The 18,881-nt window shown below is 40.1% G+C and overlaps 1 protein-coding gene across 2 annotated transcripts; it reads right to left on the minus strand.

The window, feature by feature from the left end:
• Window positions 1-1,249: 1,249 nt before the first annotated feature.
• ctcf (CCCTC-binding factor (zinc finger protein)) lies at window positions 1,250-15,220 on the minus strand. 2 transcript variants are annotated; one of them, XM_013914590.1, is made up of 17 exons: window positions 14,898-15,220; window positions 12,706-12,854; window positions 12,019-12,199; window positions 11,740-11,876; window positions 11,427-11,546; window positions 10,842-11,021; window positions 6,138-6,353; window positions 5,889-6,051; window positions 4,635-4,805; window positions 4,379-4,512; window positions 4,176-4,296; window positions 3,757-3,906; window positions 3,494-3,654; window positions 2,645-2,827; window positions 2,391-2,526; window positions 2,058-2,300; window positions 1,250-1,808 (listed from the first exon to the last, which is right to left on the minus strand). In XM_013914590.1, exons 2-17 carry the CDS (start codon window positions 12,733-12,735, stop codon window positions 1,564-1,566), a joined length of 2,571 nt encoding a protein of 856 aa, XP_013770044.1. In that variant the 5' UTR covers window positions 12,736-12,854; window positions 14,898-15,220; the 3' UTR covers window positions 1,250-1,563. The 2 variants fall into 2 exon arrangements, with proteins under 2 accessions (XP_013770044.1, XP_013770045.1); XM_013914591.1 differs by lacking the exon at window positions 12,706-12,854 and having other exon boundaries at window positions 14,898-15,219.
• Window positions 15,221-18,881: the final 3,661 nt, after the last annotated feature.

Consider the following 18,881-nt stretch of genomic DNA (forward strand, 5'->3'; position numbering starts at 1 on the left):
GTTTTTAGATACAAACCCGTCTTCAAGCAACAACTTACAGTCCACTAGAAGTCAAACTGGCCCCACTACGCATTGAACTCAACCAACTGCAGAGAAACAGTGACAACTACAGAAAGATCAAAAATTAAACTGTAATGCATCACAGCAGACACAAGCTAACCGAGAGACAGTCGGGGGTGGCAGAAATCAATTCAGTTGATTTGGTATATATGCTGATCTGTAGAATGAAAGCATGATGGTGAGGGCCCTTCGCTCAGGACACTCAGGTTTAGAAAAATACATGCAAGCCTTGCTGTCTCTTTCCCAACACATGTTCAGATAATAAAAACATTCAAAGGTGTTAAAATGTGTATGTACATGCACTCCATCCACCACAGCTAGTTTTCACTGATTATTGTAGATGAAGAACGTGTTTGAGCGACTGATTTACAAAATGCATAATGACTGTTACAGTAAGAACTGGGATTAGCTGAAGTGCTTGGGGTGTTCAAAAACCACTGCTATAATACGATATTGTATAAGTAGGATTATCCACATTTTCTCCAACCAGCAGGGTTTCATGAGACGTGTACGACCCTTTCCTTCAAAAATGTGGACAGGAGGAGAAACATTGAGTGACATATGAATGACAAATATCTCCCATGTGTGAAACAGTTGAAGTTTCGGCTGCGTGTGTGATATGGCCAAACTCATTTATGAGCCGTCTCATCGTTTTAGTTTACATAAGTTGACTGGGGGCTAGTTTCCGTTCACAACAAGGTTTAACAAGAAGGCTGAAAAACTATCATCACTCACTTCTATTGATGTCAACACTTACCCCATGCCTACTCACAGGAAGACTCATTCTGCTAACTCAGTGTACAAACAGCTGACTAATAACACCACTATGGTGACCATGTGGCTTTAGGAAAAAAAAAATAAAATTTAAAATCACAAAACTAAGCAAAAATGGCATCTGAAAGTACCAAATAATGTCATTGTTAGGAATAGCTACATTCTCTCTCTCTCACACACACACACACACACACACACGGAATTTGCAAAATCAGCATAGTTGTAAAGAACTGCAAGCAGGACATCTCACAATTCTTCTAAAAAAACAAAAAAAATACTTGAATGTAAAGTTCCATCAAATAATGTTCTCATATTAAAGACATGGAGAGGGTGTGTGGGTAGAGACTGGCACAGGATGTGGCTTTGGGTAGGAATAATTAGCAAAATCCACTTAGAGCCATTGAAAAGACATTCAAACTGGAAAAAAGCATTTAACAGCAGAGAGCAGTTTTAGCTTTGACATTATCTGTGTACAGTAAGGGTCACGGAAGGATGTGTGACAGAGTCCTGAAACATGGGCATACAGGCTGACACACGGGGATGTGAAGACATTGTGTTTAAACACATACATGCAGCTTCTACTCTTAGTGCACGACTGCTCCTGCTGTCGCATTCGGAAGCCATTTTAGCAGAACGGCTGCCATTGGATGAAGCACGAAATGAAGGCCATGGGGAAGTATGCAGTAATTTTAGTCATAGTCCGGCTACATGTGCGTTTCTGTGTTACGTTCACCGGTCCATCATGCTAAGGATCATCTCTGGTGTCAAATCTCCGTTGGCTGAAGCTGCCGCTGTTTCTTCGTTCACAGGAAGCTCAACAGTCTCTACCCCTTCATCAAGCCCCACCCCCTCCACAGTGAGGGCCACTCCCTGCTCCAGAGGAGTCGCTGCAGAGGCATCACCTTCCTCCTTCTTCACTATGATGTTCTCCACTGCCCCAGTGCTCTCATCCTCCACTTGAATGATGGCAGCAGCTAAAAAGCACAACAGACATATTTCTTACTATCCATAGCACTATCAAAAACGACAGGTTCGTTTACTAGAGTACTCGTCTTCTACGGTTATTAATCACTAACATATATGGCATACATTCATTTCTAATTTGTCACAGACACTACAGTTAAAAAAGAAAGCCCGTTAATGCTGGAGCAGGACACTTTACTATTCATAGAGGTTACTCTTCTTAGATTACTTCTTTTTTAAATTTGTATTTTAATGCTCACCAGAAGCAGTTGTTTTGGTAGCAACTCTAACGGACTTGCTGGGTGTTGGAGGCTTGGGGGCATTTTTGGGGGGGCGGCCTCGTTTCCTCTTGACTGGTGGCTCATCGGGGGCTGGTACAGGAATGGCAGCTGGAGCCTGGTCCAGCTCCATGCTTTCTGGGTCCTCCTCTTCCTGTAGAAGTGATGACTCTTCCTCACCCTCACCCTCTTCCTCATCATCATCCTGCTCAGCATGATCCTCATCTGAATGAACACACACAAAACAATCTAGTTGAACATAGTTACAGAAAAACACAGCCCTGTATAAACCCCAAAACGGCATCCACGTCTCACCACTGTCATCATCATCATCCCTCCTGCTCCTCATCTTCCTCTTTCTTCCTCTTCTTCCTTTCTTTGGGATTGTAGCTCCATTCTCAGCATCCTCCACCTCACCGCTGCAGTTCTCCGCGTGGCGAGCCATGGTGTTCTAAAAGAAACACACCCGTAAACAGTCTGTGTTGTGACTTGGAGGTAACTAGCTGGCCTAGGAGTTGACCCTTAGCTTTCACTTCATGTGTGACAGCTAAAAACACATGTAACCTTACCCTTCGGGTGAAGGTCTTGTTACACTTGGGACAAACAAAGGTGGCAGGGATAAAGTTGGGGTCATGGTAGCGTTTGAAGTGCATGTCCAGGAGCTGCTTCTGTCTGAAGGTCTTTTCACACTGGCTGCAGGCATATGGTTTCTCTCCGGTGTGGGTTCGGCGATGCATGACCATGTGGCGCTCCTGGACACAGCAACATGAAAACACAGTTTTCACTGTTAGCAGCAAATATTATTTCATATATCATGCATGCAATAACGGCCAGCAGTTAGATAGTTGACAGACTGCTGAATGTATGGTCATATGGTCTCATTTACACTGTGTAGTGTTGTGCTGATGACGTCAGGAATCGATAATGGCCAAGTTAATAGCGATAGCGCAGTGATCAAAGTAATTCATATCCTAATTGATGTATTAAATTAGTATTGTCATTGTGCTAAGACTCTTAGCTTTGTCCACCATGACTGGAAAAGTCAAGAATACTGGTGGCTGCTGGTGCTAGATCCCTCAGCCTCCTTGTACATGCACCTATGGTATGAATTGAGGAAAAAAAAAATCCTATAATGAAATTACTGAAAACGAAATCCTACATCATCTCATTCTCGGTGTCCATACATGCTGACCTGTTGGGGTAACGCCTCAAAAACAGTTTTAGTGGTTATCCATCATAACACCATACTATCCCAGTACAGTTTGCTACTATCAAACTGCAGAGCCTTCAGCTTCCAGACTCACTCTCAGACTTTTAAACATGAGTAGATGATTCACACTTGATACTAAACTGAAACAATAATATTACTACAAATATGAAAAACCTGGTTGTCACACAATATCAGTTGTATTACAGACCTGGCGACAGCAGTAGTCACACATGTCACATTTGAACCTCTTCTCATTCTTATGTGACTTCTGGTGCTGGATCAGAGCGTAGCGCTCATGGAAAACTGCGTCACAGTAACGACATTTCTTTCCAGTCTCAATGAATGAGTGTTGCTTACGAAGATGGACACCTAAGATAGCACACAGATGACAGGAAAGTAAATTAGGTGGCAGAAACAGCAAGTTAAAGTAAAGTACCATGTGTGTTTGTGTGTTTACACAGTGTGTTTTACCCAAGTCACTTTTGCGTGCAATGACAGTGTCACAGTGTGGACAGTGGAATTTGGCCACATTTTCAGTGTGCTTCTGCAGAATGTGCATCTTCATGGTTCCACTCTGGGTGAATCGGGCATGGCAGATGTAGCACTCATAGGGTTTCTCTCCTAAGAATGATGATTGAGCACATACAATGTTTTACAGTTTCATGTTTTTCATTTCTTTCTCATTTCTCAAAGAGGCCCATATGCCAATATTGGAGGAACTGGGTACTAGCAGTCCGTACCATTTCTAACTTGAGCAATTTAGTCTGGGAAGCAATTTATTATTCTTTCGCATGAAAACAATCAATAAAGCTGTGCACCAAAGAAAACACTTCATTGCCCTTCAGTTCTTTAAACACACAGGAGAGGAGCAGTTAAGGTGTCGGCTTTACCTGAGTGTGTCCTCATGTGTCTCTTCAGCTTGTAAGTGTCTCTGCTAGCGTAACTGCAAAGACTGCACTGGAATGGACGCTCGCCGGTGTGGGAACGAATGTGACGCTTTAATTTGCTCACCTACACAACAGTCACACACAAAGTTACATTTTGGTAAACACTTAAACACCAAGAACACAAAGCAGACAATAGATAAACTTGCCTCCACACTGGCATAGTCACACATGGAGCATTTGAAGGGTTTCTCGTGTGTGTGCTTGTAGCGACGATGGCGAACCAGCTCTCCACTAGTCACGAAAGCCATATCACAGTCTGTACACTTGTGTGGACGAGTTCCTGCATAAATAAAATGTAAGATATATGGAAGCAATCCTTGCATACTTGTGTGAAAAAAAATATTGAACTATCAGCACAGTACAACGTTGTACATTTTAATGACACCACAGATTCATGTTTACCGGTGTGAGTGTTGAGATGGTTTCTTAGCAAAGTGACTGTCCTAAAAGCTCTTCCACACAAATGACATTTGTGAGGTCTCTCATCTGTGTGGCTCTTCATGTGCCTGTCCAAGTTGGAGCGTCGAGGGCATGTGTAGCTACACAGCTCACACTGAAATGTCTTCTTCACTCCTAACAAACAACAAAGACATCGAAAGATTTCATATTCAGTAACAGTGTTTGTATAGCAAAACAATGCAATGCATTTGGGGCTAGCTGCATCTACGGGACACGCGTCTTTAACTAAAACAGTGTTAACTTACAATATTAAGTTTCAACTGTTAAATACAGCTGCTGAACCATTAAGTTAGGACTGACTGTACATCTCTATTCATATTCTTGTTGTGTGATCACTTTTGTTTTGATCGTTCAGAGCTGATTTATATCAGAGAAGACAAATAAACAAGACTCATTAAGTCAATGTGCATAATCTGGACTAGGTTTAAGTTTGTTTGGCATAACAAAGATGGATCCTTGCAACCAACTTACTATATCAATTCCCTAGAGTACCAGGATTATGAACCCATGTACATATATAGATTTTGGGAATCATTTTTAAAGAACTTATATAAATCACTGCAGCACAAAACAAACAAACAAATAAAAAAAACACATGGCTGTAGGGTAGGTTTGCTAAGTAAAGCTAGTTTTGATTTAATAATTTTTTTCTGTCACATGTTCCTGTATATTACTGTAAGGTACAGTAGTGTACAGGAACCTAGATATTAATGGGGGGTTTTAGCCTTAGGCTGTATCTGCTGGCTTGTTATGTTTGGTAACATTGCCACTCAAGTTTTCATTAATGGTTTCTGTTGTCATTTTATCTTATCTCATTCACACACTAACATAGTGGTGTGTATGGCTGCAGTAGCCTAAACAGCCAGCTGATCCTCCTATGCTGTGTATTTCAACTTTCTGTGGTTATAAGTATGCAGCTACGCTGGGTTGGTGCAGTGCTATTCTCCAAACCCATTTAAATGTATTTATAAAGCACATGAAACAAAGGTTTAAACAATAAATTAAGAGATACACCACACATACAAATCATACAAACCACAGAATAAATTTGAGATTTAAGGCATAACATGGGGAAGTAATTCATTCCACAATTTAGGAGCTATGACACACTAATGTACAACTGAAGCAGAGTTGTACTGCCTCAAGTGGTGTCAAATCAATCTGAGTAGGTGCTAATGGAAAAAGCCCTTTACTTACCCTTCTTCTTTATCTTGGTAGGTTTAGGTGGTTTCATGTTGCCGACCACTTTCTCAGCATTGACCTCAGACAGAAGGCCCTCCTGCTGTTCTTCCTCAAAGTCATAGACACTGACATCCATATCCTTGTCTCCCTCAGCATAACGCAGACGACTCTTTTTACCCTGGACAAACAGCAAGTTCAGTTTCAGTACAGCAAAGTCTCTTAAATCTGCATTTACAAAAATAACAATCCCACCACCTTTCTTACCTTTTTGATCTTCTTAACAACTCCAGATGGTGGCTGATAGTCTGGGTCCTTAGCCCAGGTTGGGTCGTCATTTGGAGGCTGAACAGGCTCCTCTTCCCCCTCCTCCAGAAGCTGGTTACCCACCTCTTCATCTTCCTCCTCGTCAGGTTGCGTTTCTGCTCCTTCCTCCTCCTGTTCCACAGTCTCCACCTCACCATTAGCACCAACCTTAACTACCTAAACATGAAAAGGCACAAACTGCTCAGTCAGGGGGTGTTATTCAAGTTTTTATTCAGAACATACAGGCACTACAATTGAGTTAAATGCACTTTTGGTGCAAAATTATTACCAAGAGTAACAAAACAGAGAATGAAAGCAAAAAAAACCCCACCAAAACTTAAGTACTAATGAACCAGTAGAGAAAGGTGAGCAGCATCTTAGTTAAAAGGGGAAACTATAGTTAGCCACTTTTTAGTGAGTGCTTTCTTACTGGCTTACCAGCAGAACGTTCAACAACTACCTCTTTACATCACCCTCCAGAATTTGAAGATTGGAACCAAAGTATAAGGTTTCAAATGATAACAGAATTGCTACGTTAAATGTTTTTTCCTAATTTCTTGCTAATGTATGTCCAGTACCAGAGGATCAGTGGGAAAGCCAAGAAAATATGTAAGTGGTTTGCATTTTGTTTCACCACAGGATCTTCAGCAAGTTAATTCTCTGTGGAGAAAGTTACTCTCTCAAGGACAGAGAGGAAGTCCACTGGTACTGATATGTTTTCCTAAGTTTCCAGTTCAATTTTAAAATTTCCCTCCTTTTCACATTTTTCCATTATAGCTCTTATGATTTTACACTTTCAATTTGTGTAATCCTTGGTATATTTTAGAAATGTATCGAATTCCTTGAATTGATTTATATGCCATTAAGAGAACCTTTAAAAACAACTGACACATCTGCTTCAACATCTTTCTTTTTAAACGCATTTCCCATATAATGTCGATTTTTGTGAAAATCTATAGAAGTCTTGATTTGTCAATCCTTGTTCTTTCAAATCTTCAAAGCATTTTAAAAGTGGTCCCACTAAGTAAATTTTTCATTTAACCAAACCTATGTCTTTTATCCTATAACCTATATCTATATCATTCTTAAATCAACTATCAGTTTTATTTGGGCTGAATTCAGGGTCGTATATTATCTAGTGTATCGGTCTATAGAGTTCCTTGGGTTGCTTCTCTCTGACCACACTGAACTAAGTCCTAAGAGATGTTTATATCCAGGGGTTGGATTCATTAAGGTGGAGCAGGTTCTGTAATGGAATATGACTTTATATTTCCATCTCCTTCCACTGTGCTGTGCAGACTGAGTTACACATGTTCGTCAAGGTTGTGATCTGTACTGCCCTAAACTAATCTCTAGTATTTGGCAGGAAAAGACGTTCTTTGTCTTTAGCCACTTGCAGGGTCTTAAGTTTAATCTTGGGTCCTTTGCCCTGCCAAATAAAACAGCAAAACCACCTGTCGAGCTCTTGAAAGACTTCTCTTTCTTCTCTCTAAGCACTTCTGGTGCATGATCATGTTCCAAGAAAACCTTCCTGTCTTGAAAAACAAACCCCTTTTTTCTGCCAGACAATTTTGAAACTTCTTCCTTTACCTTGAAGCTGCCAAACTTGGCCACTATGGATCACTGAGGGGCAGCACATGGCAGCTTCAGAGCGACAGAGTGGTGAGCGCTCTCCATTCCCAGCTCCATAGCATGTGAAATAGCCAACTTCTCCCTCAATGCATTTTCTACAAAAGCAGCTACATTGGGCAAGTTTTCTTCTATTCTGTGAATTCTTTCACAACTCGACCTTCCTTCTTGGTCATTAACCTGGCTTCCAGCCAGCTAGCATGGGTATCAATATTCTTTCTTCTGCTTCTGTAATTCTTTTTTCAGTGTGGTCCATTCCCTTGCTCATTTTTACAATTTTACCTTTAATTTCACAGAGTTCAGTACTGTTTTCATGGCAGAAGTCTCTTAACTCTTTGAGGATGGTTTGAACATTAGTTGAGTTGCTAGTATCCTGTTCCTCCATCCCCAAGTGGCTCTCATCAGGGTCTTCTTCCCACACAAATAGGGCCTTTATCTTGAAGTGGGACACTCTTGTATGCCTTCCTTTCAGCATAGTGATACCATCTCTTGAGTTCAGTGGTCAACTAGTTAAAGTAGGTTTACATATATGACGTATTTTTTCCCTAAAGGATCAGGAGCTCAAACTTTATGCTCCTACTATCATATCACCCAAACTGGAAGTTTAATGACACCCAGACCCGAAGAGGACACTTGATTGTTTTTAAAGACACTGATCACTTCAGTTCTTTATATGTTAGAACTTTCTACAGGGCGGGCCATTTATATGGATACACACACCATAATAACATGGGAATGGTTGGTGATATTAAAGTCCTGTTTGTGGCACATTAGTATATGTGAGGGGGCAAACTCCTCATGATGGGTGGTGACCATGGTGGCCATCTTGGATACAACTTTTGTTTTTTTCAATAGGAAGAGGGCCATGTGACACATCAAACTTATTGGTAATGTCACAAGAAAAACAATGGTGTGCTTGGTTTCAACGTAACTTTATTCTTTCATGAGTTATTTACAAGTTTCTCTTTGTTCACAGCCATTGACATGTCGAAGAGGTTAACACGTGAGGATTGGATTGAAATTGTGTTGATATCTGGTGAACGCAGTAACCGGGTCATTGCAGCAGATGTCAATGCAAGACACCCTACGAGACCACCCATCTCCCATGCTACAGTTAGCAAACTGCTTGCTAAGTTTTGTGAAACTGGTTCAGTGTTGGATTTGCCAAAATGTGGACGCAAGAAAACGGTCACTAATGAAGAAACATCAGTGGCTGTCCTAGCTTCATTCAGCAAGAGCCCACAGCGTAGCACTCGCCGCATGTCACTGGAGAGTGGCATTAGTCCAACATCCCTTCAGTGGATATTAGCTACTCACAAATGGCACCCTTACAAACTCCAGCTAATGCAGCATCCCAACGAGGATGACCCAGATCGGTGCACAGAATCTGCAGAATGGGCAAAACAAAAATTGGAACAGGACCCTCAGTTCACGCAGAAGATTTTGTTCAGTGATGAGGCAAACTTTTATGTGAATGATGAAGTTAACAAACAAAACCACCGCTATTGGTCTGACACTAACCCACATTGGATGGATCCCTCCAAGACTGTTGGAACAACAAAAGTGATGGTTTGGTGTGGTATATGGGGTACAACGATAGTGGGTCCATTCTTCATCAATGGAAACCTCAAGGCCACTGGATATTTGAAATTGCTACATGATGATGTGTTTCCCTCTTTATGCACTGAAGCTGGCACGTTCCCTGAGTTTTCCCAGCAAGATGGTGCACCACCACATTATGGGTGCCAGGTCCGAGCATTCCTAGATGAACAGTTTCCTGGAAAGTGGATTGGTCGTCGTGGACCAGTTGAATGGGCCCCAACGTCTCCCGATCTGACCCCCTTAGACTTTTATCTTTGGGGTCATCTGAAGGCAATTGTCTATGGTGTGAAGATACGAGATGTGCAGCACCTGAAACTACGGATACTGGATACCTGTACTGGCATTTCTCCTGCGGTGTTGCTATCAGTGTGTGAAGAGTGGGAGAAGAGGGTTGCATTGACAATCCAACACAATGGGCAGCACACTGAACACATTTTGTAAGTGGTCAGAAACTTATAAATATCTCATGAAAGAATAAAGTTACGTTGAAACCAAGCACACCATTGTTTTTCTTGTGACATTACCAATAAGTTTGATGTGTCACATGGCCCTCTTCCTATTGAAAAAAACTAAAGTTGTATCCAAGATGGCCGACTTCTAAATGCCCACAATGGTCACCACCCATCTTGAGGAGTTTGCCCCCTCACATATACTAATGTGCCTGAAAATCAGAGAATATTAACCTTGCCCTTTTAAATTCAACTTTTCTCTTGTGTTAGTTGCTTTTAAAATATCTCACATAGTTAAGGTTGTCACAATAAAAGATTAAAACAATTATTTTTGGGTCAAGTAAGCAACAACAATGTTGGTACTGATACTGTGGTAAAAAAGTATCTGATTCAATAGTAATTTTCAATATTGATTAGTATCATTTCTTGCAACACTACTATTAGATACAATATTTTTAGGTTATCTGAGACTGCTGTAATTCTGCTGACTCTGCACCATGTTTTCCCGAGTTGGTAAGATAAGCTTCTTGTCTAGTTGCTGGCAGACTGTTCTCAGCAACTTATAAACTGCAGCCTAGCTAATGATCACCTATGGGCACGGATGATCTAACCAAATAGATACAAACTGAATTTTTGGAATGTGAAGAAAGGTCACAATGGTTGGCTAGTGTGAAAAAACACATAAAAAAAATAATAATAATAATAATAATTTCGCCCAATGCTTGCTTGTATAAATGACACATCAAGTGATAAATAAGTGTTCTTACAAGGTGTGTTTGACCTGCTGTGGCCTTTACATTAATGTGACATTCAATTTAGACCAAAGCTTTGCAGCAGCTCTTACACAAAGGCTTCTGAGCCTGACCTAAAGAATATACACTAATCATTTTTAACATTAAACGACTAAAAAAATTAAACCTTTGACTATAGTACATATATAATTTTCAAATGTCATGCATGAGTTTACAGCTGTACATCTGTGTACCTGAAAGCCTTCAGGCAGTGGAAGGGTGTGACAGATAACTGGGTCTCCATCTTTAGGCATTGCAGTAGTGTCTACAAAATTGCCCTGTTGAAGCGCCTCTACAGTAGTGGCTGAAACAGGCACCTGAACCAGCTGTAGCTCCCCCAAGCCCAACGCGGCTTGCTCCTCCATGTTCACCACCTGAGGACAGGACAACAGAAATCATGCCTTCTGATTCAACAGAGTAGTGAGATTTTACACACACACACACCAATCTGGGGGGGTGGGTTTGCCTTATTTGATAGAACAGTGGAGAGAGGCGGGAATGTTGAGAGAAGTGCTAAGAGTAAATGGCCTTGGGATAGACAGGCCTGCATTAGTTTTAGGAATATGTGTCGCCTGCTCAACTGTGTAACCAGCACTCTACTGAAACTAATAGACAACATTAACTAATAGAAAAAATAAACTTCATTAAAACTATATTAAAAGTCTACTGGCTTTGTTGACACCACAAATGGATAAAAAAAAAAAAAAAAAAAAAAAAAAAAACAACCCCAAAAACAAACAAGAAAAACAAAAAACAAATATGAAATGGAAAAAAAGTACCTGTAGGGTGATTATCTGCGTTTGATCCACAGTTGTCACAGTAGCTTGGTGAGCACCACCTGGTACACCTCCGACCACACCCACCGCAGCTGATGATCCTCCCACTGCAGCATCTATTACCTACAATTATGTATAATAATGAGCACTGTGGTAAAGATGCATATTCTGGAAGGCATGCTTGGTACTCTAAATTCAATAAATGTCATATCTAAAACTAAAGTGACATCAAAACATAATATTTTCATTTTTCTTCTAAGTTTAAATAACTATTAAATCCTGAAAAATAACGTAAAATAATGTAACTGTAACTCACCTCAGTTTTCATCTGCAACAGGGTGGGATCCAATGAGTCCATAACCATCATTTCAACACCTGTGCCACCTTCCACACCAACTCCTTCCATTAGCTGTTGCTGGGATTGAGTGGCTGCTGCCATTCCTTCCCCGTGACCTGTTGGATAAAACAGACCTGTTGGACAAAACCTTTGACTGTTTTAATGTCAAAATGTCCCCGGTTACATTACAAATGAATACTTTTTTAAAAAAAATTTTAACAGCTAAACGGTAAAATTACATATGAAATGAGTAAGAACCTTGTTCTACGACAACTCCAGCTTGTCCCTCCACCACACCCCCAGCCTCAGCTGCTTGCTGAAGGAGATCCACCACCATGGCATCCTGGCTGTGAACAGCTTGGATGGACGGAAACTCTTTGGTGGGGACATCCACAACCCCTAAACCATCTGTTGGCCTCCCGTCCATGCTGGGTAGGAACTGAAATATTGTGTTGTGGAAACAAACATTTTCTAGCAGTGTGGGGCCATATTTCGTCTAGGACAGCAGTATACAGTCTTACAACTGAACACAAGAAGTTGACTAAACTATGACCATATAAAAACCAAAGGAGAAGAAACTAATCAGTAGCCGGTTACAGTTTGATCATGTATCTGTTCACCAGCATGCTAAACTTCCATCTCAAAACATGACATTTTTCTGATTTAACGTTCTCCCATTTCTATTGATACTGAGGATTATTGCACATAAAAACATGATTTCTGTATGCATAGCATCTACTTTCAGAACTTATGAAAATATGAAAAACAGATTATTCAAATATTTCATATCATTAACTAGTGAACCGGATATGTACAATATTAAGATTCTGGATAATATTAAAATGTAAAACAAACACCATGCTGCCACTATCAAGCTGTACTCTCAGAATGGGAACAAAGTGAAACTTATAAGGCTCAACTTTTTCTTAACACTACAGCTGTTACCTGGAATAGAAAGGATAATGACTTAAACATGACTTTGCTGACTAGGCTGCAGTCTGCAGGGTTCTTGTATCAGAGATCTCCTTTTTTTGCTGCTGAAAGCCCTGAGCTGTGCTCGATCAAATGCCTGCTACCTGACTGTCCCTGCCAACCTGAAGGACAGGAGAGGGATATATTACACAGCAGCACTATATGCTTATGTATTCCGTGCACATTCACAAGCAGTGACTTAAACTGCATCATAAAGCAGGGAAAAGGGTTGTGGACCTGAAGGAGTACTATGAATGGGGAGAAAAAAAAAAAAAAAGAAGTTTCGCACTAAAAGTGTCTACATTCAGCATGTATTTTTCTCTCTGCCTCTGCAAGATCACATTACAACATTAAAACTATGTAGTGTTACACATCATGGTGAAATCTGATATAAAGAGGTTTAAAAAATATCTTAGAATAAAGGATCAGCGATATATGACTACTGCCATTTGCTGGTTTCCCCCCCTTGAAATCTTTTATTTACCAGTACTAGCCTGTATAAATCAGTATGTTTCAGGGTAGGCTGAATTTGTACTAACAGACTCATTAAATCTGTACTAACCCCCCCTCCCCCATTCTTCTATAAGACTAGACTTTATTAACAATGAAGAAAAACAAAACTGACACCATCACTGCTAATTGTTTAACTTGAGCAAAACCCTTAACTGTACACAAAGGGTGAGATCTAACAATCAGCTTTGAAATATGCTGACATTTTACACACCACACAGTCCAGAGAAAATTGCATTAGTAGCTCAAGAAATGATATGTGCTTAGATCTGAATACTGTGCTAAAAATTCACCCTTTTCACCCTTAAAACACCACACATTTAGAGATGTGTATGCATTTATATATATATACACTTGAGATGAAGTAGTGGCTGTGTAACTACTCTTACACACACCATAACCCCAATGTGATTTTAGAATACTGGCAATCCCTGAAATGTGTTTGTGAGATTCGACACATTTGTCTTTATTTGCTAAATGTGGGAAACTGGAGAGGCTCTGGCAAAGGCCTTCATACATCCTTCCATTTACAGCAGAACAAATTTACCACAAAACAGCAATCACTCGGAGCGGAGCAGTCAGTTGTCGTCCCCTTTCAATGCATTTATATAGCTGTATTTTTGTAGCTCTCCAAGCCGAGTCGTAGAGGGAGCTCTCTGCTGTAATATATATCTGTGGCTATGAGGCTCTAGGTGGGCTTAGAATAAGCGACGAACTGGCAACGGGTGTAACAACACCCGACAATTCAGAGCACGTCGTGATGGGCTAAAAAGGAGAGAGGTGCAACATTCAATAATGGAAGACGGCTGGGAGAACGCTAAATGCTCATCTGATCTTCGAGAACGCCAAAGATCGTTCTGCTGTGAATGCCTCGTCACTCTCCCGCACTTGCCTCGGCGTTGGCGTTTCCGTGTGTGTACTTTGCAACGAGGGGCCACAATAATCAGTTTGGTTCCAGTATTTCAGATGCGTCAGGAAAGTGCTGAGTAAAACCTTGGTTAGGGTCACGTTTCGAGACTCAGTTGCTTCGAAACATTCAGACGTATTAAGGGCGTTGGGTACAGAGGGCCTCAAGCCTGTCAGGTCGACGTGATCCTGTTAGCTTTGCTAACAGTGACTGCTAACCAACGCTAGTAGCTATCTCGCTTCTTTTTCCCCAAATATAGATTTGATTAAACGTTATGCAACACGCTAAAGCTCAAAGTAACGTGAACAGGATCACCCAAAAAGACGCCAATGTCGCAACAATTATTTCGTGCTTGTAAGATTGTCTGGGTTACACTTTATATTAATGCAAACAAGCTAACGTTAACTAACTTAAACCCGCCAGTTCGATGTCGTCAAGGTAGCAAAAATGGGAAACAAAGAAGCGAGAAAATGGACGCCTTGGCCTAAACTCTCCAACCAAATCGACGGAGTATTCACAACATGTCTTCGACTATATTCTAACAAATACGTACGAAATACAACTGGATGTATACATATTTATTGTAACTTGTGTTTTTAAGCATATTTTGACAGGGTTTTCAATAACGATAGAGGGAGACAAACACTCTCCGACGAGCTGCCCGGACCCAGAGCCCCATCGTGACACCTAGAGGCCGATTAAAGATCCTGCAAACTCCCCCCTTATGTGAAAAGTAGTGATACTTTACCTCTTTTAGTCTGTTTCTCCTTCTGCTTAACTCGGCGGAAAGCACAGAGTCTGTGCTACAAAGTTTAGCCGACTAGGGAAAAATGCGGGCTTCTTCGCAGTTTGTTTTAATCCTTCTCCTGCTTTAGCAGAGTAGCTTCTGCCACAAAATGGCAGTTGGAAGCTCAGTGCGCCTGTGCGGCCGCTGGGGGGTGGTGTCGAAGCTGCTGCAGACACACTGATTGGCCAGGAGGGGCGCCCCGTTGGAATACAGTGAAGCCTATTTATCACAACATTAGGAAAACGGACGCTTTCACAACCCTCGGAAATGCGACATTCACAAGAGAATAAACCCGAGGCGTTAACGTTTTCAATAAAACATACAAATGAAAACATGCTCATTTAGAACCAAAGAAAAAGTTATGTAACTGAAATGTTTTTAGTCTGTTTAATATTATGGGAAATATTAACTTTTTTTATTTGTGTCTGACACTAAAATAAAGATATGCAAAGCTTTTAGCTTTCCATTTATTACATGAAATGACTTGGATGATTATCCTGAAGATATACACCCACATCTGAGCTGTAACTGTGTCCTGCTTTTTTTAATCTCTCTCTCCACACACACACACACACACACACACACACACACACACACACACACACACACACCTTCCAAAATTTAGTGTTCTATGGCTAAAATTCTACTCTGTGTGTGTGTTTGTGGGGTGGTGGTGGGTGGGTTAACACTCAGATACACAGAGCTCTTCATCTAAAGATGATCAATCGCACAGGAAGCTATCTTACAATGTTTTAATAGTTTTTTTCAATATACTTGACACAAGAATGTTTGAAAATACATCTCAGAACACTAGAAATAAAACATTTGTTTACAATGTTTCACAATTCCCCAAGCTTGATAAAAAACAATTGCATACATGTGTGTCCTGCAATGGGATTTCATCACTTCACATTCTCTTCATTCTTAAAGTATCTCATTTCTGTCTTATTGCATATCTCTTATTAAAAAAAAAAAATCAAGGCACTTAAAAACTGAGATGCCTTGATTGCAAAAGGAACACCTGTAGATTTCTGTTGTCCTATAGAAGTCAGTGTAGTAAGAACATTAAATACAGTGGTAGCATTGATATATACAGTGATTCCCTGCATGACATCAACTCTATAACAGGATTCCAGTGACAGTGCATTCTGGTGATCTTCTTAAATTGTATAATCAAACCAAAGATCATTATGGATGCTTTGAAGGAAATTCCAAGTTGTTTCATTTTTTTCTCCTTTTTTCCTCCCTTCAGCATCTGTGATGTGCATACGATAACTACAGCTGTAAAACACTCTCTTTTCTGAATCTATAAGTACTAAAATGTGACATCCAGCTCATATTTCATGAAGTAAAATAGACCAAAGTCCCACAGTTTAAATCTTTTTTTTTGTTGTTTTAAATCTGTTTGCCCAAATCCTTACCATTTAAATACATTTTTAGTTGGCTTTTCCTCACAACTCATCTCAGATGGGTGACAAATCAAAGGAAAACAATAGTAACATGCATGATCAATACATCTAACTAGAACAGCTTCAATACTCCATCAAATTGATTTGAGCATCTGGATCTCTACATTTTGGTTCAATATCTCTAACAGCCGTTCAGTTGGGTTAAGATCTGGCACTTGTGTCTAATTTTGGAAGGGACCACTCCCATCAGGAGAGAAAAGCTCGCTGAATGCATTGCGATGACTCACAACTTTGGATTAATTTGATTAAATGGACTTAATCCATTAGGTAGTGCATTAGGAACCTAGAAACACATAAGGAAAAAGAATATTCTTGTTAAAAACTGCCATCAAGCATCAGTGAGACTAAAACTGCTGAGTTTGATATAACAATGAAAAATCAGACATTGTCATGAAAGTTCACAAAGCAATAAAAGTAAAATACCAGGCCTGCAGACACTATAGCCAAGTTAGTGCCTCACTGAACCACTACAAAAGGCACAGCAGCATTCTGAGGTAAATGCAACTGCTAACAAAAACTTTCACAATTACAAAGTCAACATTTTGATTCTGTATAATGTTAACAGAATTAGTTTAGTTTAACTGTATGCTACACTTTGCTTAATATAGAGTACAGCTGAGGCTGATGGGAATCTAATTTTGCAAAACCAGGTAGACATACTCAAGTATGACCCCATGATGGCAGTAGAGGGACAGTCCTCTTCCTTGCACCATTCTGATCAAAGATAGTCTAATTCAAGACCTTCCATCTGATAGCACAGCTATAACTGCTCATCTGTCAATGTTAATCAAACTGGTCTTTATCACAGTACTAGTGTCATACAGTATGAGATTGGGATATACAGCTGTAGGCCCCAAGTTAAATTCCAGTAATGGTACTTAGCAAATGAGAAAAGGCAGTATAGTGACATTAGCATCAGCAGTGTCACTGTAAAACTATTATAAGAATGCATTAAAGTGAGGAACTGAAGTCACTTGGACACTTTGGCATTTTCAGTCATATGTGTCATCTGTACATTACACATGTTTGTTTGGACTCTGTGTCCTAGTACAGTGTCCGAATCATGCTGTATTTAAACAAAGATTATTATTACCTGCATGATCCACAAGTACAAAACACTTTTCCCCCTTGTTGTTTGTTGAAAAACTAATGTGCTTTAAAAATAAAGGTCATTTTTAAAAACTCAATATTAATATCAATATATATCTATCCATCCATCCATCAGCCACAATTACAGTGGTCTGCCTAATATTGTGTAGCATTTTCTCAAGCTGCCAAAACAGCTCCAACTAATTTAGGTGCGGACAGAGACTCTGTAGGGATCTCATGACACCCCGCAGATCTGATTGCGATCTAGGGGAGTGTACGGATCGGGTTCAAAGGTGGGATCTTTGTTTTCTATTCCTGAGCAGTTGTTTGGGTGGTAGAGCTCAGTTTCTTGCCAAGTCTGCCAATGTTAAGAATCACTGCTACAAGTTGGTGTATTTGGTTTGCAGTAATGTTTAGGTGAGGCGTACATGTCAAAAATAAATAGCAGGATCCACACTTTCTACAGGCACAGTGGACGTTTAGATGCCACTTCATTTTTGTAATAGTCTGTTTCTGATTTCACTGCACTACCCGAGATTGCCCCTCTCTACATCAGCCTTATTACGCAATTCTGAGCAGCTTATTTGTTTCAACTCTGTTGAAAGAGCCAACCAACTAGTTCCCATGACATTAACATTAATAACAAAAAACCCAATAATACTATCACATACTTTGCTTTCTAAAGTGCTGCTCTCATCCAACATGTCCTGAGACACACGAGGGCCCTCAAGCGTTAACCTCAAAAAATCTTATTTTAATGCACAGTGATGCGGCATCGCTTACGGTGACAGTAAGCACTCCTTTGCACTCAAAAATAAAAATCTCAAGATATATTCCATAACTGTCTTTGCTAATCAATTAAATGGTCTTTGAAGCATTTCTGTACACCATTTTTCTATCCCTTAATATCCTTACATTCATAATCTTCTAGTCATTTCTGTGATGAAATACAAAAAAAATGCATATTATTAAATTCAAGAATATGTGTATTTTAAGAACAAACCTAAGTTTTTTCCATATTTAAGTTAGTATGAATTTCCACTTCAGTGAAGGAATGTCGACTTCTGCTTTAGTATTTGTATTTGCAAAAAGGTTTGCTCTTGGACTTTGGTGTTTTGGCTCACACGATGAACTCTGCCTCAGAGAAGGCTGATGTCTTTAGTTAATCTACCAACTCCACAGACACACTACTTTTTAAACTGTAGCATGTTCTGTTCATTAACTTTTCATGCGTTACATTCTTTGGTCTTTGTTTTTGGTGAGATTTGATTAGAACGTGTTGCCATGTAGAATACACCATGTAAAAAGTTCAGGTGTAAAGTCATCCTGCACCTCTTCAGTCAGTCTGTGTTGCTTGTGTTTACTTCGTCGACACTGACAGAGCTCA

Source organism: Pundamilia nyererei, unplaced genomic scaffold (assembly GCF_000239375.1).
Source record: "Pundamilia nyererei isolate P.nyererei 1_Seehausen unplaced genomic scaffold, PunNye1.0 scaffold00208, whole genome shotgun sequence".
Classification (NCBI taxonomy): Eukaryota; Metazoa; Chordata; class Actinopteri; order Cichliformes; family Cichlidae; genus Pundamilia; species Pundamilia nyererei.

Bases quoted from the DNA above. Each gene is read 5' to 3' on its own strand.
- ctcf (XM_013914590.1), bottom strand. From the start codon at position 12,735: ATGTTTAAGTCATTATCCTTTCTATTCCAG. The intron at 11,877-12,018 runs GTTCTTACTCAT...TTTATCCAACAG, and splicing joins TGGAGTTGTCGTAGAACAAG to GTCACGGGGAAGGAATGGCA. The intron at 2,828-3,493 runs GTCTGTAATACA...TGCTGTGTCCAG, and splicing joins GTGACTACTGCTGTCGCCAG to GAGCGCCACATGGTCATGCA.